A 21,268-nucleotide genomic window follows, 5' to 3' on the forward strand; every position below is an offset into this window, starting at 1 on the left:
CAGCTTCTTAAATTTCTCTACTTCAGTCCTAATTTATGAGATGACTGCTAAGTTGTGTAAATGCTGGCCAAATCAATTTGGTTTTAAGTATCAGCATATGTGCTTTGAATTACTTTCCAGCTTTCCATTGTATTGTTTTAAAGAATTTCCTGGAATTATGGTAAGTTTTATTACCTCAGTAATGCTTTGCTGGATTGGAGCCTTATGGACATGCCTTTCCTTAAGTATGAGAATACTCATTGGTGGCAGTGGGATTGCTTTGGTCTTTAAGGTTAGGTATGAGTGTAAGTGCATTGCTGAGTAATGTCCTAAATGTGTAAAATACCATTCACTTGGACTAAGAGTTTTTTTCTAGTTTGTACATTTGATTTTAGCAGTTTTTTTAAATTGGTTTGTAAAATGTAAAGAACAAAATATGTTCATTTCCTTATTTGCTTTACTTATTAGTACAGTAGACTTCAGCCAACATATACTGTTAAGGACTATCTAAGCTCTCTTTTTTCATATTTACTACTGCATACATTACAGTGTGAATCTTTCCCACCTAAATTATGCAGAAAGCCATTTGTATTTACATCCATACAAAGATGTAAAGTAGACAAACCTATTCAAATTATAGTGGGGTAAAAATAAACTTCAGTAAGATGGCTTTTGAGAAGAGTTGTAACATGTATGGACAATCCAGTTGTCCGTTAAACTGTATACACACTACATGGGGGGAAATTCCCCAAACACAGGCTTCTGCTAATTTGAAATAGTGAAAAATCTCCATTTCTTGTCAGTAATAGTATATCCCTTTTGGCCACTAGAGGGTGACATAATTACCAAATTGGGTTAGGTGCCTCACCTGCTTAGAGTCTTTTTTTGAAAATCCCACTAAACACCTATCTCAATGCTTAATTTGTGCCAGGGCTGGGCCCCGGCACCTCTAGGCGTGGCAGTTCATAGCCCTGGCACCTTTGGGCTTGCCGCATCAGTTATGAAAGTAAAAAAAATTGCTTGAGCCCCGGCACCAAATTTCTTGAGCCAAGATACTTTTTTCTTTACAAATTGGGCACTGACCTATCTATATCTTTTAAGTTCCTAAATACCTTTGTAAATCTGGTCCAATGCTGCTGTGTAATAGATGACAGTGGTTCATATACATACCAGTCAGTACATTAGATGAGATGAAGTCAGAGTTGATAATATGGCACTGAGAAATTTGTTTGGTCATTCTCTGAGTAAGACTGAATTGCCTGAATATTTTTTGTACTGTTAGGTTGTTGCAATAATTTCTTCTCTAATTTTGTAATCCTCAAGCATATATATAAATAAGCAAGTTTTATCTAATTGAAATGCAGTGCATTTGGGAGCCCTATTCTGCAGCCCTTAGTCAATCAAAACCCCATTTATTTCAAGAGAGGTTTTGCCCAAATAAGGAGTGGTTTAGAACTTCAGTTTTTGAGCCTTGTGACTGGATAAAGATCTGCTGCTGAAAGATAATTGTCAAGACCATAATGCAGTTGGCACATATAGTTTTATTAACATGATTATATTTAATTGAACAATTTAAACAATTATTTGGAGCTTTCACGTATAGTCACGTTTACATTTGGAGAACTGACTCATCAAATAATGTAAAATAATGTATTTGGAGCCTGAAAAGAGCTAAATAAGCATAACTCTCTGTGTGTTTGTATGTATGCATGCACAAACCCTTTAAAAACAAGAATATACCATGAGTAAAACTTTTCATACTATATTCTGTGTATGTGCGTGAGTGTTATATATGTTTAACCTCATCTTATACCTTCCTATCTTTCTAAAATTTAGCTTATGTTTTATATTTGTGTGTGTGGCTTTTTAAAATAAAACATTCTCCTGTATTTTTTCCACTTGAGTTATTTCTAGCTCTTCATTCTTAACTTCAACTTAATTTTTTTTAATGTAATATACATATCCTCAAAACTAGGGACATGCCTGAATATATCAATGGTACAAAAAGAAATTATATACAATTTTTAGGGCTGTGAATTAATCGCAGTTAACTCATGTGATTAACTCAAAAAATTAGTCATGATTAAAAAATTAATTACGATTAATTGCTCTGTTAAACAATAGAATACCAATTGAAATTTATTAAATATTTTTGGATGTTTTTCTACATTTTCAAATGTATTGATTTCTATTACAACACAGAAAATGAAGTGTGTAGTGCTCACTTTATATTATTATTTTTGATTACAAATATTTGCACTGTAAAAATGATAAACAAAAGAAATAGTATTTTTCAATTCACCTCATAAAAGTACTCTCTTTATCATGAAAGTGCAACTTACAAATGTAGTTTTTTTATTACATAACTGCAAAACAATGTAAAACTTTAGAGCTTACAAGTGTACTCAGTCCTACTCCTTGTTCAGCCAAGCGCTACGAGAAACAAGTTTGTTTACATTTATGGGAGATAATGCTGCCCACTTCTTAATTACAATGTCAACTGAAAGTGAGAACAGGCGTTCGCATGGAACTGTTGTAGCTGGTGTCGCAAGATATTTATATGCCAGATGTGCTAAAGATTCATATGCCTCTTCATGCTTCGGCCTTCGTTCCAGAAAACATGCTTCCATGGTGATGACACTCATTAAAAAAAATATGCATTAATTAAATTTTTGACTGAACTCCTTGGGGCAGAATTGTATGTCTCCTGCTCTGTTTTACCCACATTCTGCCATATATTTCATGTTATATCAGTCTCGGATGATGACTCAGCGCATGTTGTTCGTTTTAAGAATACTTTCACTGCAAATTTGACAAGAAGATACCAACGTGAAATGTCTAAAGATAGCTACAGCACTCAACCCAAGATTTAAGAATCTGAAGTGGCTTCCCAAATCTGAGAGGGATGGGGTGTGGAGCATGCTTTCAGAAGTCTTAAAAGAGCAACACCCTGATTGGAAACTACAGAACCAGAACCACCATAAAAGAAAATCACCCTTTTGCTGGTTGCATTTGACTCAGATGATGAAAATGAACATGCGTCGGTCCACACTGCTTTGCATCGTTATCGAGCAGAACCCATCAGCATGGACACATGTCCTCTGAAATGGTGGTTGAAGCATCAAGGGACATATGAATCTTTAGCTCATCTGGCATGTAAATATCTTGCAACTCTGGCTACAATAGTGCCATGCAAATACCTGTTCTCACTTTCAGATGACATCGAATGCAAGAAGCAGGCAGCACTATCTTCTGCAAATGTAAAGAAACTTGTTTGTCTGAGAGATTGGCTGACCAAGAAGTAGGACTGATTGGACTTGTAGGCTCTAAAGTTTTACATTGTTATATTTTTGAATGCAGTTTTTTTTTTACGTAATTCTACATTTGTAAGTGCAACTTTCATGATGCAGAGATTACACTACAGTACTTGTATTAGGTGAATTGAAAAATACGATTTCTTTTGTTTTTTACAGTGCAAATATTTGTAATAAAAAGTATATATAAAGTGAGCACTGTACACTTTGTATTCTGTGTTGTAATTGAAATCAATATATTTGAAAATGTAGAAAACATCCAAAAATATTTAAATAAATGGTATTTCATTATTATTTAACAGCGCAATTAATTGCGATTATTTTTTTAATTGCTTGACAGCCCTAACATTTTTCAAAAGCACCTAGGTCTCGTTTTAAAAAGTGGGCACACTTGAAAATTTTACTCATGGTATATTCATGTTTTAAAGGGAGTAAATAAGAAATGAAGGTCAAATCCGGAACTCCCCATCCCTGGGAGCTTTTCTTGCATAAAAACTCCAGGGTTTTGCGGAAAATGAATAATCACATAGGAAATCTGTTAAATTGAGTGAAATATAAAACTTAGATGGTCCGTCTGTTGTAAATTTAGCTCATTTGGGCCTTTATACTGCAAACTGCAAAATCAGGACGCGAGTGTCTTGTGTATTTATTGACAGAGCTATTGATCACTGTATTTTCATTACAGGTACATGTCATCTTTGTATTCTCACCCAGATTTCCCAAGGAAAGGACCAAAGGAGATTAATGAAGAATTGATGAACTCTGTTAGTCATAACCCACTTCTGCTGCTCACTCCTCAGAAAGTCAAACGCTACATTGAAGCATTATGGAATAAGAAACGTTCTGGGCAGCCTGTAACATTCACTGATATCTTCGGAATGTTGATAGGGGAAACACTTATCCAAAATGTAAGTGTGTTTTTATAGTTATTCAAGCTGCGAGAATACTGGAAAATAACATCTGCAGATATTCATTTGAATTGACCTTTTTGTGTCCTCACTAACATTTTATCAAACACATTTAATAGCACGAATATTTGTCAAATAATTTCAAATAACTAAAACATTCAAGAAAATTGCAATCTGTCCATGCACATTTAGTAAATAAGAAAAGAGGCAGCATTTGTCTATCAAGTCTGTTATGAGGTAATAGTCCAGATCCAGTTTGTCTATTTATTTATCTATTTTATGAGTCTCCTATCACCAACTTTCTGAAAGTGAAAGAGATGCCATAGGATAGTACTGTTATGCAGTATTAAAGGCAAATCCTGCTTGACCAACTCATGTAATAGACTTGTTGAAGTCCAGTGAATCATGTGAGCAGGATTTGCCTTTAATCATGTACAGTAAGCAAAGAGTACGTACATAATGAAATATAGTAATAGAATATTATAGATTGGTCTGATACTCTATAGTGTGCATATGTGCAAATAAACTATACAGATATTGACTTATTCCAAGGTTAATAGCAGTAAAATATTGAAAGAGAGGAGGGCAAAACAGCTCTTGGGGTGAGGCTGGTTAGAATGATTATTCTTGTTACATAGAGGAACAAACAATAGCCCAGAGAATTTAGCTGAATATGCAAATTGAAGCAACAAGTCATTGAAAGAGCTGGAAATATAACCCAGGATTCTTGACTCCCAGGATTCTGTCCTGTGCAGTAGATCACATTTCTTATATCTATCACATTTTAGTAAATGGTGCTTCAGTTTAAGAGACAGCATTAAGGTTTTGATGACCTTCCTAGCCTCCTGATATATTTTTCTTGATGCTTATTCTTAGGGCTTGTCTATACAAGAAAATTAATCTGGAATAAGTCCAGGTATGTATTTAAAGCAGATTAACTATTCCCAATTAATTTCATGTGTTGATGCTCTTATTATGGACTAAGAGTAGTATATTCTGAATTTTCTTAATCCAGATTGATATAATTCAGAATAAATCAATCTCATTCTGGAATAAGAGTATCCACACAAGGAATTAATCAGAAATAGCTATTCTGGAATAGCATGTAGACAAGCCCATATATAACAACAGAAGATAAGAATCTTCAGTGTCCACCAATATTGCTACCCCAGCAGTCACAGGAAAGAGACTGTATGGGAGACACTGACTTCATCCTGCATATCTCTGCCAAATTTTCAAAACACCCCAGTGAGGTCCCCAGAATCTCCCCCTGCTCTCGGATATGGTAAATAGTTCAGGGAGCTGCTTTAGGCATTTACTACCTTGATTCCTGTACATTAACATATATTGTACAGATAGTGACATTCATAGAGATTAGCTCCTTTTATGGTGATGCATTCTGATTTTTCAGGGGTTCCTTTTTCTCTTTTGATGATTTCAGAAAAACTAGAAGTCTCCCCAACTAGCAGCAGGTCATCCATTTCCAGAGTGCTTTTGTACCAATAGTTTTTATGTAACCTCTCTCCTCTTTTTTTTTTTTTTTTTTTTTTGCAGAGGATGAATACCACTTTGAGCAAGATGAAAGAGAAAGTCAATGAGGCACAGTGTGCTCTGCCACTCTTTACTTGTCTCCATGTCAAACCTGATGTGTCAGAACTTATGTTTGCAGGTATGTTTTCAGTCTCTTTATTTAGTTGTCATTTGTGAGATTCCCCCCCCCACTTTAAAAAAAGTCCTACTTCTTCTTAATGCTTTTTTGGATGAATAATATCCCATGGTTTGGATAAATCTTGAATTATTGGTCCCACTGTGAGAATTACAAAAGAGGTTGGGTTAATTTAAAGCAACGATAAAAGTTTATTAAAGTTCATAAGTATATGGAAATTGAACCAGATTTTTTTAGATTTTTGACCAAATGAAAATGTTTGTGGAAAGTGTCTGCTTTCCTCAAAAATATTCTACTTCTCAATGGAAAACTGAAACATTTTCAGCTGAAAACCGAAGACGCTCTCAGTAGTGTGGGTTTTTTTGAGGAAAAGTTTAAATTTTCCACTGGAGAGAGGTGAAGGAGGCATCCCATCAACTCTACTCACGAGTCCAACTCTAATGTCTGAAACACAAGACCAGCTTTCCTTCTAAATATGTATTTTAACTTAACAGTGTTCTTTTAAGATTGTCATCCTTATCAGTATATTTAGTGTACCATGCTCTTGAAGTTTTCCATTCAGTATAATTTTCTAAGGCATTCCCTCCCTATATAATTGCATAACTTGTCTTGACTTGAGGTACAGTAGGTTTTGAACAAAAATACTTCCACTTTCTTACTTATTAGGTTTTGGATGTAAGATAAATCCTGTCTTGTTGCTTCTTGTTGAGGTGTATTAATTGTATAGGATAACATTCCTCAGAAAGTTGATGGTGCAAGATTTCATGCAGCTGCCATCTGCTTTTATGCTGAAGGCTCTTAGTGTTCATTCTATTCATAGTATTTCTGACCCTAGTGGCGCCGGTCATGCCCAGAACAGTAATAATTACTAACTAAACATAATTAATATGATTTATTTCAGGAAAGTTTTTATTGAGATAACTTTTATAAAAACCTATCCAGCTATTTTTACTAAAGCAAGGTCAGACAGTGACCCTTGTAAGAGCTGACAGATTCACAGCACCAGCGTATATAGCTCTAGTTAGTCAGATTTACCTATGGTGAGAAATCTGAGTTCACAAAACATGTACTGGCTCCACTGTGGATTTCCCAAATTTCTTCACATATAAAAGACAAATTGCAACAGAAAGAGAAGTTAACTGAAGCCAGGTCAATCCAAGTTTAGATTTTTGAGCTGCTGCACCTGAAATTGAGTATAGCAAACCCATGATTGTTACCAACATTTCAGAGAGAGTCAGGTGCATGCATGCATAAGTTGCACGGTTCAGTTGGAAACACTTTCTTATGGCACACTTATTTTCTCAGCATTGCCATGTATAAGAAGCTAAATTTTGCATCCCTTACTGAAGTGCCATTGAAGCCAATGGGACTCCTCACTGTCTGCCTCCTCATATCAGAATAGGCCAAAATTGCCATCTACTCAGCTGTGTAAATCCATATAATTCCACAATGGAGTTTCACTGATTTACATCAGGGGACAGATGCAAGCAACATTGAAGCCAATTGGTGGTTCCTCCATTGACTTCAATAATGTTTGGATCAGGCCTCAGATGAAGAACTTACATAACTTATTTTGATGTAAGTGCCTTTAAAAAGGGCATTGCCACAAGTGCTCAAAACCAAACCACCACAACTCCTTATAGGGGGCAAATGACTATTCAATTTCCAGACATAGTATCATCAAACAAGATTTATACAGTGCAATAAGAAAAACAAAATACAAGGGGTTTTGACAGTAATCACATATTAAGATTTCTCTAGGTTCATTGCCTCACCAGGGTATTGATATAACTACGAAGAGTACTGAACATAGATATATAATTATTTATACTATGATAGCTTCTTCCCTTCAGGTCAAAGCTTGTGTCTTCGGACAGTTTGAGTCCTGTCATACCACTGAGACACCACCCATCTCCAACGAGATGAGTGACTAAAAGTGAGATCAGTTAATTTATAGGAAAAAAGATCGCTTGATTTCCCTATGCTCTGGGTCTGAATAGAAAAATTATCTTCCTCTATGCAAATGCCAAGGCTTGGCTATGACAGATTCATTTAATTTGTTGGTTTTCTGGCCACCCTGTTCCTAAATTTAGTTACACTATTAAGATCAAAGTGCTAAAGTGCATTAATGTTCAGATTAATATAATTCGGTCTCTAAGTTTCCTCCCATGCCTGTACCTGTATGTATGAAACACTTCAAGTGTTTTTGCTTGGGTGTGTATGGTATATTTTGATCAGATAATTTATACCCACCACAATCAACCTTGCCAGGCTGTGAAGTTTGAATGACATAGTAGTCCTGGTCAAATATTTCCTCTTCAGACAGATACGGTTTCCTTTTTATTTTCTTTTTACCCAGATCGCTGAATTTCACCAGCATCTGAGAAAAAGCTTAACAACTTGCATTTTGCTGGAATCTCTCTAAGCAGTTTCTTTCATAAGCGAGAGTCAATTGTCTCAAAGGATTTAAAAAAATAACACCTGCAGACAACACATTGTTAGCCAAACACTGTGTGTTCTAACATTAGGCTGCTTCTTATACTGGTACATCACTGTCACATTAATTTCATTAAACTCTATACAAGAAAACATTCCTTCAAATTAAAAAGATTCTCTTATAGGTGGTATTTTCATGTATTCAGAAATTTTGTTGACATTAGAAATCGAATGCTGGTGTCTTCTCTCGTCTTTGAGTCTTTGGTATGTTTTTATAATATATTTTAAAGTCACCTTTAAGAAGTCATACGACAGATGGTATGTCACTTCCTTCAGTATTGATGATTGATTAAAAGGGCACTTAAATAGGTTATTGTTGTTGAAAAGAATGAATTCAATTATAAGATAATGTGAATGAAGACCAGATATTTTAGGTTGTATTTTTGTCTACCATCGCTTTCTTTTATTAATTCATGATTTAGAGCTGAATCCTGCAATGTGAGTGCATTTCACTGGATTCAGGGTAAAATTTTCAAAAACGTCTAAATTCTGTTTTCAGAAGAGAGATATTCAGAGCCCATCTCCTATTGTAAGTCAATGGGATTTAGATGTTGAAGTGTGTAGGTCACTTTTGGAAATGGAACTTAAGCTCCTAAGTGAATTAGGTTGGTGATTCACATTGATGCATGAGATGGAACCCAGATGTTGTATAGCCTGTTTCAAATCCACAATCACTATCTCTCTCCCCCCTGCCACCGCCTGCCTAATTTTTTAAACACATTTTGTTATGGTAGGAATGGGTGAGGTTTCCAACTTAACTTCAGGATCAAAACTCCCATGGAAGTCAAAGGGAGTTTTGACTTCTGCATAACTTGGAATACATTTCCAGGGGTTCTTGACCTGTAGCATACACAGATCACATGTGTCCTGGAGAAACTCTCTCAATTTAATTATATCTCCAGCATTTTATAGCAGATGAACAGGGAACAATTTACCATCCAGTATATTTCCTTGTATGCTTTTCTTTCCTCTTGGAGAAAGGTGCCAGCCATTTGTGTATATTACAGCTGAATTGTTTTTGTTCATGCTGCATTTATGTCTAGAGGGAAAATGTGAGCTAATTTCTTTATGTAATGCATGCAGATTGGGTGGAATTCAGTCCGTATGAGATCGGTATGGCGAAGTATGGCACATTCATGCCTCCTGATTTGTTTGGAAGTAAATTTTTTATGGGAACAGTGGTAAAAAAACATGAAGAAAACCCCCTGCACTTCTTCATGGGTAAGTGAATGATTAAAATAAATAAATAAAACGAAACTGACATTTCAATTCTCTTCTCTCCAGTGCTTTTAAGTTTGTCTTTCTGTAATCAGAAACAGTCTGACACAAGAATAACCTCTATACAAAAAGTAATATTTTAATAGCCTGGTGGGAGCCCACAAGAATGGTTCCATATTCAGTGATAGGAATTTCATTATATAGTGTACATCTGAATTTAGGATCTAATCTGTCCAAAAATCTCATTGTTTGTGTTATTCCAATGCATTCTCAAAGTAGAATTAGCTATTTAAATAATTTCACATATGTTTTGTTCTGCAAGTTTCCATTGATTTAGTCCTTTTCTTCCCATTTCAGGCGTTTGGGGCAGTGCATTTTCTATATTATTTAACAGAGTACTTGGAGTTTCCAATTCTCATAATAAAGGTCCCACCATGGAGGAAGAATTAGGTAATGTAACAAAAACAAATCTATTAGCCAGCAACTGGTATTAATATTTTAGTGAATTAATAACTCAAACATCACTATCACTCTAGATCTGTTTGTGGGTGTATGACACTGTGTTAACCTTTTCTTGTATGTCAAAAGCCAGGGAAATTTCCTTTCACCAATTTACAGTGATAGACACCAGTAAAGGACTTGGAGGGCAGGGGAAGAGAATTAGTATTGGCTTACTTTTTCAATACTTTCCCCACTTTTATTTATTTGTAGTCTGAATAGGCACCATACCTGACCTGTGTCAGGGCTATTGGAAGAGGAGAGGTCTTGCACATAAATATTCTTTAAACAGATTTTTTAAAAAACATGATGGTTTAAATATACGTACACCAAAGTGCTTTTTCTGATTGATGTGGTCAGCTTCAGGAGCCAACAGGTTGAAAACCTGCCCTCATGGCTACCTGCCATTATAATAAACATCTTTGAAGATGGGACTGCTCATGTAATTGATAAAGGGATAATGGAGCTTTTCACCTTTTGGTTGCCGGTTCCATTCCATTTCAAAAATGCTAGTTTGGGATTTTTTTAAAAGCTTTTGATATTGGAATGATTTTTACTCCTGTATTTTGTCCAGAGACTGTAGATAGGTGCACATGAAATGCATTTAAACCTCTAAATAAACCAGAATAGTCAGCACCCATGTCGATAGTCTGAGTTGAGCGGAAGAGGGCTGGCTGGGCATAAAAACTTCACTATACCTTCTGTCTAGTGGTTGAGACTATTGCTGGGGCAATATGGGGAAGCTAGCTTTGTCATGCTGCTCCTGTCTTGTGGCAAATAGAAGAATTCATCCTACAGGGCTTTCTGTCTGGTATAGTTCATGAGCAACAAAACTCACTGGATAAAGAAAAAATGATTTGGTTAATATAATAATCTGTCTATTTGAGTTAATTTTTGAGGTACTGAAACATAGGAACTTAGGCATTAGTCATCAAAACACTTCAGCACATGCTTAACTTTAAGCATGAGTAGTCCTATAAAAATCACTACGTTTACTTATGTGTTTCAAGTTATGCCTGTACTTAATTGCTTTACTAGAACAGGGCATCACTTTGAATTTTTAAAGAAATCTTTTCTCTGGTAGGAAAAAAATCCTTAAAAAAGAATAACTATTTTTTACACTTCCAAATATATTTTTCAACTTTTTTTTCATTAAAAAAACCCTTGCTCTTGGTTTGAGATGTTTCATGTTTGTGAGAATTTTTACAGACAAATACAAAATACCTCAAAGTGAGAGTTTACCATGGAAAGGGGGATGAAACCTGAACTATATTATAGTGGCAAAACTATAAAACTTATGTGGTGGATTCCTGGCCCATTAAAGTCAATGACAAAACTTCAGCTGAGTTCAGTGGAATCATGATTTTACCCAAAATCTATAAACCACACTGAACATGAGAATTAAATAAACTATTTCTCATATCTTTGTCTTTAAAAAATACATCTTTGACATTCAAAATCTATATTTGTGGCTTTTAATAGTTTCTTTTTTTGATTGGTTGTTAATTTTTGTCTTGTCAGATATTATTTGTCATCATGCAAGAATTTGTACGTTTGTCTTTGTTGCAAACTAAACTGTTACTATTAGCATTAACAATAGTTTAGGTAGTGTCTGAGTAGCTATTTAGTTTTCAAGAGTGAAAATATCTAAGGAGAAAATCCGTAATGACAGAAACGCTTGTGTGTCTGTATAGATTTTTACAGTGTAATATCTAATCCTAAAAGGACTATCCTCATAAACAATCAACATAGATACAGTGTTATATTTATAGCACTTTTAAATTTAATTTCCACATGCCTTGTGTTAGCCTGAATCTCTCCCAATCAAGCTTTCTGTTTTGAGCTAGCAGAAGTATTGGAAATGCAATGTTGCTACTTGCTTAATGTTTTAGTTGTTCTGATCCTTGATTGGATAATATACATGGTATAAAGTACAATCCCAAACAAAGAATTTTCGGCCCAAAATGAACTCTGTCATTGTCCTGCCATGACAAAAATTTGGTTTATGTCATAAATAACATGGGTGATTTTCTTTAGGAAGAGGCAATTGGTGTATGATATCTATTCCATTCTATTCAAAACAATTATGAGAAGACAGTCTTCTTTCAGCTTCAGTTACTTATTCCTTGTTTTCAGATTTCTAGTATAGACTATTTACATTATAAATTTTCTTGGGGAGGAAGAATTTTTAAGGCTGGAGTTTTTAAAGGACCCTAAAGGAGTTAGGCACCAAATTCTCATAGAACTTCAATAGCAGTTGGGTGTCTACTTTGAAAATCCCAATTTAAATCTTTACAACCAAACAGAAGAAGTCAGAATATTGGGAGCTTGGTGAGCTTGTTTGTTCCAACACACATTGCCCACAGTATCAGCTGAAGATGATTTTCCAACACTAGGCTGTTTATAAAAGGATTTTCTTATAATTCAGCTGAAGTTCAATAACTGAAGACAATGAAAATTGAAAATCCATTTGTTTCAAGAAAGGCTTTCCTTATTTTAAACATAGTTGGTTACTTGAAAGTAGTAGCAGAAATAATTAAAGAAAACAGAGTTTGCTGACTAGAAAATAGTTTTCACATAAATTAATCTCCTTTATGAGCTATTTGATCTGACAGTGGAATGCATTGCTGCTTTAATTGCACAGCTCTCAAAAATCCTTTACCTTTTTTTTAATATTATTTTATGGTTTTGGAAAAATCCCAAGTAATTTACAGTTTCAGGCTGACTTTGATTATTTTGGATACAGTGATCTTATCCTGATTGAAAATAGATTTTTGCCAAATACATACCTTGTGTTCATTCTGTCAATTAATGGAGTGAAATGTAAAATGCCTGCTTCTCCACTGACGTTAATTGCTTTGGCCTAACTGCTGATTTTTTGTTTGTTTTGTTTTTCCCTCCAAAATAGATTTGTATTAAAGTTATGTAATTTTCTTGTTTTCTTTTACTTCCCAGAATGTGGAGGGGTAATTGATATGCACACGGCATTCCCATTACCACAAATTAAAGGCATACATTCAGAGGAGAATATATGGCTTTGTTGTCAGGCTTATTTCTGTTAAAGTAGTTTTATTTTGTGGGCTTGCAAAACAGTCATTAGTTTTGTTATTTTGCTTACAATCTTGGAGAAATCAACCCTGGTATAAGCAGCTGTAATTCACAGTGGATGTTAGTGTGCATTGCCCATGCTTAAGTCTGGACTGCACCTTAAAATTCCATCTGTTCTTCAGAGGATTTTCTGCCTTGAAAGGAGAATTCCATTGGATAATGCCGAATTCCTGTGAAAAAAAGGCAAACCTATCCTGAACTTTGCAACAATTCCAAACCAGGATCACACACTATAGATTCTTCACAGTTATGTCCAAATATAATTTGACTCCCTACAGCTGTCTTGCTTAGTTTTCATTTCCTATCTATCACAAGTACTATACAATGATACACCTTGACACTTTTTTGATCTCCTAGTAAGCTTAGATCTAACAATTTAAGATACTGTATATATATTTTTTTTTCAACAGAAAATATTAGGCTAAAGCATCTTGTGAGCAATGATAGTTCAGACAGTGAAGATGAATCACAGGGACCAAAAGGTAAGGAAAACTCCATGGTCCAGGGCATGTTTTACTTACTATACCTGCTCCACTTTCTCTATATATACTGTTGATTTTTCTAGCTAAAGCAAGGTGATTGTGATGGCAAAAGAAAATTTAGGGACCTTTGTTGCGATCAGTCATGTACATACCCCCAAAATGGGCTGAATCCCGTTTGACTTACCCATGTATGTTGTCCTTTGTTGGGTCCCATTGATGCCAATGGTAAAATTCTACTGCTTGAGCCAGCAACCTTAAAAAAGTATATGCCTTGGCTTTAGCCTAGTCAGGGCAAGAGACCTGAGCAAGAGACCTGGCTGAGGCCTTTCTCTTCCTATCAGCTCAGACTGTTCAAGCTGGTAAACAAATGACCTCTCAGAGACTTGTGCCGTAACATCAGCTCAGAAAGCCAGCAGTGCTGCTCTAATAATGCTCACAGAAGCCCACATCTTGGCATAAGCCTCGCACATGAGAGTTGTTGAGCCAGTAACCTCATCAAGCCATATTTCCCAGAAAGCTGAAGTTGATGAGCTAGCAAGTTCACCAGTGTCCCTGGCTTGGTCATCAGCCCAGTAAGCTAGAGATAGATGCCTGTTGATTTCAAAGGGCCCTTAATCAAAAGTTCAGCTGAGTGTGGCTCAGTCTAAGTCCACTGTCTTTGATTAGCATTTCCGGTGCCTCCAGATACCTGTGTGAGTGTCCTCAGTATTGCCATTCTGGACCTAAGGCCACCATATTGGGTAAAATTTGGAACTTGAACTTTGTATTTTGGAAAAAGTGACTTAGACACTTAGGAGCATAATTCTAATTGAAAGTCCGTGGGGCTCAGGCTTCTAAGTCACTTTTGTAAATGGGATTTAGGATCCTAGCCACTTAAGTACTTTTGACATTTTAACCATTATCTCCATCTTGCCCAAATAGTTTATCTTGATTTTTATATATGAAAATATTTTCAACTGGGAATGGGCGACAGGGGATAGATCACTTGATGGTTACTGTTCTGTTCATTCCCTCTGAAGCACCTGGCATTGGCCACTGTTGAAAGACAGGATATTGGGCCAGATGGACCTTTGGTCTGACCCAGCATGGCCATTCCTATGTTAAAATCCCTTATTCTTTCACGCACGTACCACATCATAGTTTTGGGTGTCTCTATTTCTTCTACAAGAATCAATATCACCACTAACAACTAAAGCAATGAAGGGGATGCAGCTCCTTGCACTATTTTAGGTTTTAAGGATGGTGCCAGCAGTGGCAGGAAGAAAACAATACCTTTGAAAATGAGGTTTAGTCAAGTAAGAAGCTCCTCATTTCTCCTTTGACTTGAAATAATGGGGAGGGAGAGATACCAATTTCGGTGTTTATTTGAAGATATCCTGTTTCAGTGTCACATAAAGAAAATAATCATTATTTACGGCCTTGTATGTCTGTATGGGCTTTACACAGCTTGATTTGTGACACTAAGCGCTGGGGCTTGCCGTGATTCTCACACTTCCACAGGATAAGTCTGCAGTAGGACCTGCAGATCAGACTTCCTACTCTTTTGACACTTGCTCTGCCCCTATTTAAATGAAAACCAGCTCATTGTGAAGCATGGCTTAAAGAGAAAAATGAGAGTGCTACACTTGGAACATCAGGCCTGATTCTAAATTCCTTGAACACTCAAAACACCTACAGAAGTTGGTGGGAGTTCGGAGAGCTCAAGGTCATGCCCCACAGGCAGTAAGATCCTTTGCAGGTTTGAATGGAAGCTGTGGGTCCTCATCACTTTTGGAAATCAGGTGCTATGCTTTTGATTGCATTGTTAGTTTACTTGGGTGATGTTATCAGAACAATCTTGACCCAAAATTTAGATTTTCAATAATTATTTTTTAATAAAGCAAGATCCATAGAAAAACTTTTGTGACTTAATTATTAAATGCTCAGGTTTCTCTGTTATGCAGATTTGTAGAATTTAAGATTTAGCTCAATATCTACCTCCTTATGTATATCTATATACCCCTTATGGCTGTGAAGATACAGCTCTGAGTGTGAACAGATACAGCCTGAGTTTTCACCTGGTGAAATGCTGCTGACCCCTTCACCAGCACAGGGGGCCCTAAATGCAGCACTACCACCGTGGTTCCACCTAGCAGGGCCAAGGCCATATAGCAGGAATTTTTCTGGAACTCATGAGTGTGGTCATGGAGAGGCCAGTGAATGTGCTATTACATGGATCCGCACCCATTCCACAGTGGCAGGAACCCAGGCATCTCCACATGCTATTATAGAAGCAGCAAAGAAGTTAGATGGACACTCTGCATTGAGTGAGAATTCCTCCAGCTCCTCTTAAATGCTCTGCACAAACTCCATTTACTTGAGCTGTGCATGAGAGCAGGGCATGGTTTGGTCTTGGGAGAGATGTGAACGCTCCCTTTTGCTTCAGTAGGGTGTTGAAACTGAAGCCTCATTTTGAGACTTTTTTCATGTTAACTGTTTCAGTGCTGTTCATTTTTTTACACACAGGCACTGAAAATCCTGAGGCTGAAAAAGAACTTCAAAGTAGCAGTCAAGAAAGCTGGGTTCAGCGCATGCTGATGGCCTTGGTGGGAGATAGTTCCCTTTTCAACACTAGAGAAGGGCGTGCTGGGAAAGTACACAACTTCATGCTGGGCTTGAACCTCAACACATGGTACCCACTCTCCCCTTTAGCAGGCCTGGGTACTCAGGAATCTGTGGAGGAGGATGAAATGGACACGGCAGTTGCAGGTTAGTTCACAAAATATCTGTGCGCTGCATTTCTGTCAGTGAAAGAATAAACTGAGCTACAATTGTGGGAACATGTCATTAGACTGGAATGCTTACAACTGAACACTTCTGAAAGCTAGAGCACATTTGCATAGGGGCAGTCTTGAATATTTACAAGTATGTTGAGGTCCTTAAGATGACTGGCGCTGTAAGCGCAATGTGTTATTCCTATATGAGGCAAGTCGAGGCCTCCTGGCAGAATCAGGACGGACTCCATAGAAGTGCAATGTGTTGTTGGTTCTGTATGACGCCCACCCCTAAGGCCTCCTGTCAGAATTGGTTGAACAACATACTTACTTGTAGGGTGGGGAGGAGTTGCTCTTTCCTTGGTAGAGTTGACTAAGGTGCTTTTGGTACATGGCCACTTCCTGGCTTTCTTGAAATACCCAAAAAAGACTATGTGGAATGTCCCATCATGCTCTTTTCATCTTCTCTTATTAGCATGGGGCAGAAATGAGTCTTGCCAAACAACATCATTTTCTTCCCTTAATGCTCCCCCTTCAACTCCCTCTACAAATCCTGTCCCTTCCCTACTCCCTACTCCTTGAATTTTTCATAGTAGATCAGCAACAATAACAGTTAGTTCTTATATAGCATTTTTCATCTGTAGACCTCAAAGCATCAGCCTCTGCCTCCAGTCTTGCTGCTCTGTTTTTCTGCTTCTCTGCCAGCTATCTGGGTGTTTCCTCGACACTATCCCCAGTGTGGAACACCCTTACTCTGCTAGTCCACTAAGACACACCTTTCTCCTCATTAAAATCCCTACCTCAGCATGCTCGATCCATTGGGCACATCCAAATTTCTTCATATCTAGTCCATGTGTGTGCAGGAGGGGGAAGTTTGAACTTGTCATTATGGAATTGTAAATACCAGATGTCATTTAAAAGCTCAAGAAACAAAGTGACTCTCTAATGTGTATTTGTTAATGTAACTATCTTTTTGAACGGCTCATACTTTCCGTGTGTGCTCCACTTTCTAAACATTATTTTTCAGCTCAGAGGTGTTTACAATTGGGTAATCTTAATATTTACAGTGGTATTTATAGTGCCTAAAACAGGCAGGAAAGTGCTTAGCAGATCTGTGATAAAAATAACTTTTGATGAACTGTAGTATATTTAAGGCACATAGTATGTAAAATCAAACCCTCAACCTCCAGGGTTTTAATTTGGATTAAAATTGAACCTTAGATAGACAGAGAGCTGCCTCCACTTGAGAGAAATTTTTGACTACAGGTCATCTGGAGTTTCCCTGGCCAGGTTCTAATAGTTTTTTGCTGTTGACATTTTTTTTTTTTGCATTTCTAAGTATTTGCTCAAATTACAAGATTAGAATCCAGTCCTGCAAGCTACCAAGCATAGTGCTTATCATTATGAGTAATCCCTGCACTTTGCTCAACAGTAACTATCAATAGAACTGGGCCCTCAGTGGTTAGGAACAGAGGGGCTGTGCTAAGATGAATTATTCAGTAGTGTACTTTCAGTACTATTGATGGATTTATCTATATTTGTACAAGATCCTGGGAGTCTAAAGAAGTGGCTGCAAAGGAACCTTTGAAATAAATTCAAAATATTACATGATTTTCATGTTCTTTTATATCAAGGCACTGGATGTATTTAACCATCAAACAATTATCCATGTTGCTATTATCCATGGTTTTAAAAACAGTATAATTTGACCCGAATTAAAAATATTTTTTCTTTTTGTTTGTTAATAGGAAAATTAAACAGACCAGAAATAAAGACATCTTAAAAAAACAGAGCTGACATATGTATAGTGCTTTTCACATTGACCACAGACTTATAAAGTCATAGTATAGGTAAAGAACCAGGGCTGCACTTAGGCATACTTGACAATCATCAGTGAGGATTGAATTCAGGACCTCCACCATTGAAAGTACAGGCATCTAATGCTTCAGCTAAAAGTAGCAGCTGGCAGAAGGAAATACAGTAGATAGGACCATCCATTAGAAGGAGACATGACCACATGCATGAGGCCAGGCCAGTGTATTATACATAATAAACATGAATAAAAGCCCTATACATCATAAGACACAATAATCACACTAGATCACAAGGTGTGTTAGAAATTTTCAAGAGAGGATCATATGATTCTCTGCCTCCCTCCCTGCCCTTATATGGCATGCAGGGGTTGTGTTGTTAAATACCAGCCAAATCGGCCTGATAAGCCCAGAAGAGTGGTGGGGTTGGGAGAACAGCCAGGCAACATACTTTACCTTCCCATTTGCAGAACTGCAAATGCTATGTTGTGCAGTTGTTTCTAGGTATGTTTTAGTGGGGAGTGACTGGCAAGAGAAGAGAGTGAGCAGAGCTGGGGACAGGTGCTCTGTGTGGTATCATGCTCAATCAAACCACCAAATTTAACTGGGAAGAGAGCTCCACTCTTTGGGTCACTTTTCTCAGGCAGTCCAAAAGTCCACTCAGCTTGATGACCTGGAGAGACAGGGGAGCAAGAACAACTCTGGGCCTGGGGAGCCCTGCCCCAGCAGGCATGCTGGGCATGCTCCGGTTGGAGAAGGAGTTTAAAAGGGACTCTCCTCAGCACAGCAGGGTGGTGGGTGGAGAGGGACAGATCTCCCTACGGAAAGTGAACCAAACTGTAGAGTTCTCTTCCCAGTTAAATTTGGTAGATTTAATATGGAGGGGTTATGCCAGGAGAGCATCTCCAGGAGGAGGACTGCTGCACGGAGCTGAGACCCCCCCCCAGCCTGCAGACCATGGGTCAGGTTGCAAGAGACAACCGCAAGCCACAACGTATCTCGAGGAAGGACAGAGCAGTAGGCAGAGACCCAGGAGAGGGTGTTCGCTGGACCATAAGTAGCAGAAGTCTTCTTTATGGAGGTCTTGGGGTTGGAACCCAATGATGTGGGTGGGCTCGGGTTCCCTGATCCCTTACCACTAGGTAAGACTCCACCTCAGAAACGAACTGCTCGAAGGGGGTTCAGCCCCACTCACACCTGGTCATGGAATTGCTACCTGTTCAGGACAACCAGTTCTCGCAGATCTAGATCCTGGTCTCATTGTGGGCAAACCCCCGGACTATTGCCACTGACTTCAAACAGACCAATGCTTGGCTCTAATCCCTTGGAGCAGGAAGTCCTCACACTGAGACTTTTAGTTTTTCCGTTAAGAATTTCATCTGTTTAAAATCTTTGAGTTTTGATTCAATTAAAACTCCAGATTGGCTTCTGCCTCTAATCTGTATATATTTTTTAAACATATGCTTCCTCAGCTGGATGGAGTTTTATTGAATCCAGTCCTTCAGTGCTGCCCGAACTTTTATTTTAAGTAGAATTCCCATCTAACTTTTTCCCACGTTATTTTTGTTTTTAAGAAATAACCTCAAATCTACTTGAAAACTCCTGAATAATTTCTATATAGACCCACTGTTGATCTATTTCTGTACCTTTGACGTTCCAACACCCTTTAAAACACTCTTGAGAAAATGCCAAATGAATAACAATGGGGAAAAATTATCTCATAGGCTTTGCTTCCTTATTTCAATATTTATGGAAACTATTTTATGGTAGATGCACGTCAGTTGTGAATGCCCTTTTCAACTCCCTCACTTTCCTTTAAGTTGATTGCCATGACAAGGAGCATCTGGAAATAAAAAATGAGAACATGTTTTATAAGCTATACTTGAAACATTCTTTCTTCTAAATCAAATTCTTGTATATCGGATAGTCAATCTGTGCTGGTCCCACACAGATTCTATTCATTTATGACTGTTCTTTATGTTTTACTGTTAAAAAAGATTTCATGTGATAAGAAAGTCTCTTAGCAGAGGTGCATCTTTCTTTGATGAATTCACATGTAATAAGTCCTTCCATTTTTATCTTACCTCTCACAGAGAATAGTTTGCAGAATTCCTAGGAATATAAGCTAGTATCTTTTAAAAAAAAAGAAAACCGGGACCAGCCATAACTGAGTAATCCAATGATCTCTCTCACCTGGCACCCTGTCTGCAACAGTGGCCAATGCTGATGCTGTAGAGAGAGGCAAAAATTCCATGTAACATACTGTAATTGACTCCAGTTCATGGAGTCACTGTGAGTGCTGTGCTACATAAATCCCCTAGTTTGGGCTCAGTACAGGGGTAGCTTGGGGAAATTTGAGGGCCTATGGTATATAGGAGGGCAGACTGGATGATCTGATGGTCCCTTCTGAACTTAACCTCTCCGAATCTATTTGGTAGCGGGCTGGGTATGCCACATATTTGGGGGCAAGTGCTGTAGGTGTTCCAAGCATTAGGCCCTTAAGGTGCTAACCTTTGGGGGGGTTCCCATAAACATTCAGAGTCTAATAAAAAACATGGGATACCTTACAAGGGCTGCTAGAAATGCACAGAGCAGTTACTGTGGGCATCCTTGCTTTAACCTACAAATCCAAGATGAACCAACAGTTCCTAACCCAGCCCTTAAGGGGAGTGCAGTACTGGGGTACAAAGGGCAGCTCCTCCTGCCTGGCACCAGAGATCATATAGAAGGGGGAAGAATAGCTCAATGGTTTTAGCATTGGGTTGTTAAACCAAGGGTTGTGAGTTCAATCCTTGAGGGGGCCATATAGGGATCTGGGGCAAAAATTGGGGATTGGTCCTGCTTTGAGCAGGGGGTTGGATTAGATGACCTCCTGCGGTCCCTTTCAACCCTGATATTTTATGATTCTTTCCCTGTATTGTTGATGCAGTTTAGGAAGCAATTTTAACATTATCAGCTGTTACTTTTGCTGATATAGATGGAGATATAAAGAATGGCATCATTAATAACAATACAGTATGAGTATTAGTACAAGT

General features: G+C 37.6%; 1 protein-coding gene across 2 annotated transcripts in view; it reads left to right on the plus strand.

Annotated features, from left to right (window-relative positions):
* The window catches only part of PLA2G4A (phospholipase A2 group IVA), a 200,405-nt gene that overhangs the window by 159,268 nt on the left and 19,869 nt on the right, over positions 1-21,268 (plus strand). For both annotated transcript variants that reach the window (XM_074961148.1, XM_074961147.1), the window contains exons 9-14: positions 3,979-4,201; positions 5,756-5,870; positions 9,447-9,584; positions 9,939-10,031; positions 13,598-13,669; positions 16,175-16,417. In XM_074961148.1, the coding sequence (XP_074817249.1) occupies positions 3,979-4,201; positions 5,756-5,870; positions 9,447-9,584; positions 9,939-10,031; positions 13,598-13,669; positions 16,175-16,417 (884 nt within the window). The remainder of the gene's footprint in view (positions 1-3,978; positions 4,202-5,755; positions 5,871-9,446; positions 9,585-9,938; positions 10,032-13,597; positions 13,670-16,174; positions 16,418-21,268) is intronic.

The sequence above is a fragment of the Natator depressus genome, chromosome 8, assembly GCF_965152275.1.
Source record: "Natator depressus isolate rNatDep1 chromosome 8, rNatDep2.hap1, whole genome shotgun sequence".
NCBI lineage: Eukaryota > Metazoa > Chordata > Testudines > Cheloniidae > Natator > Natator depressus.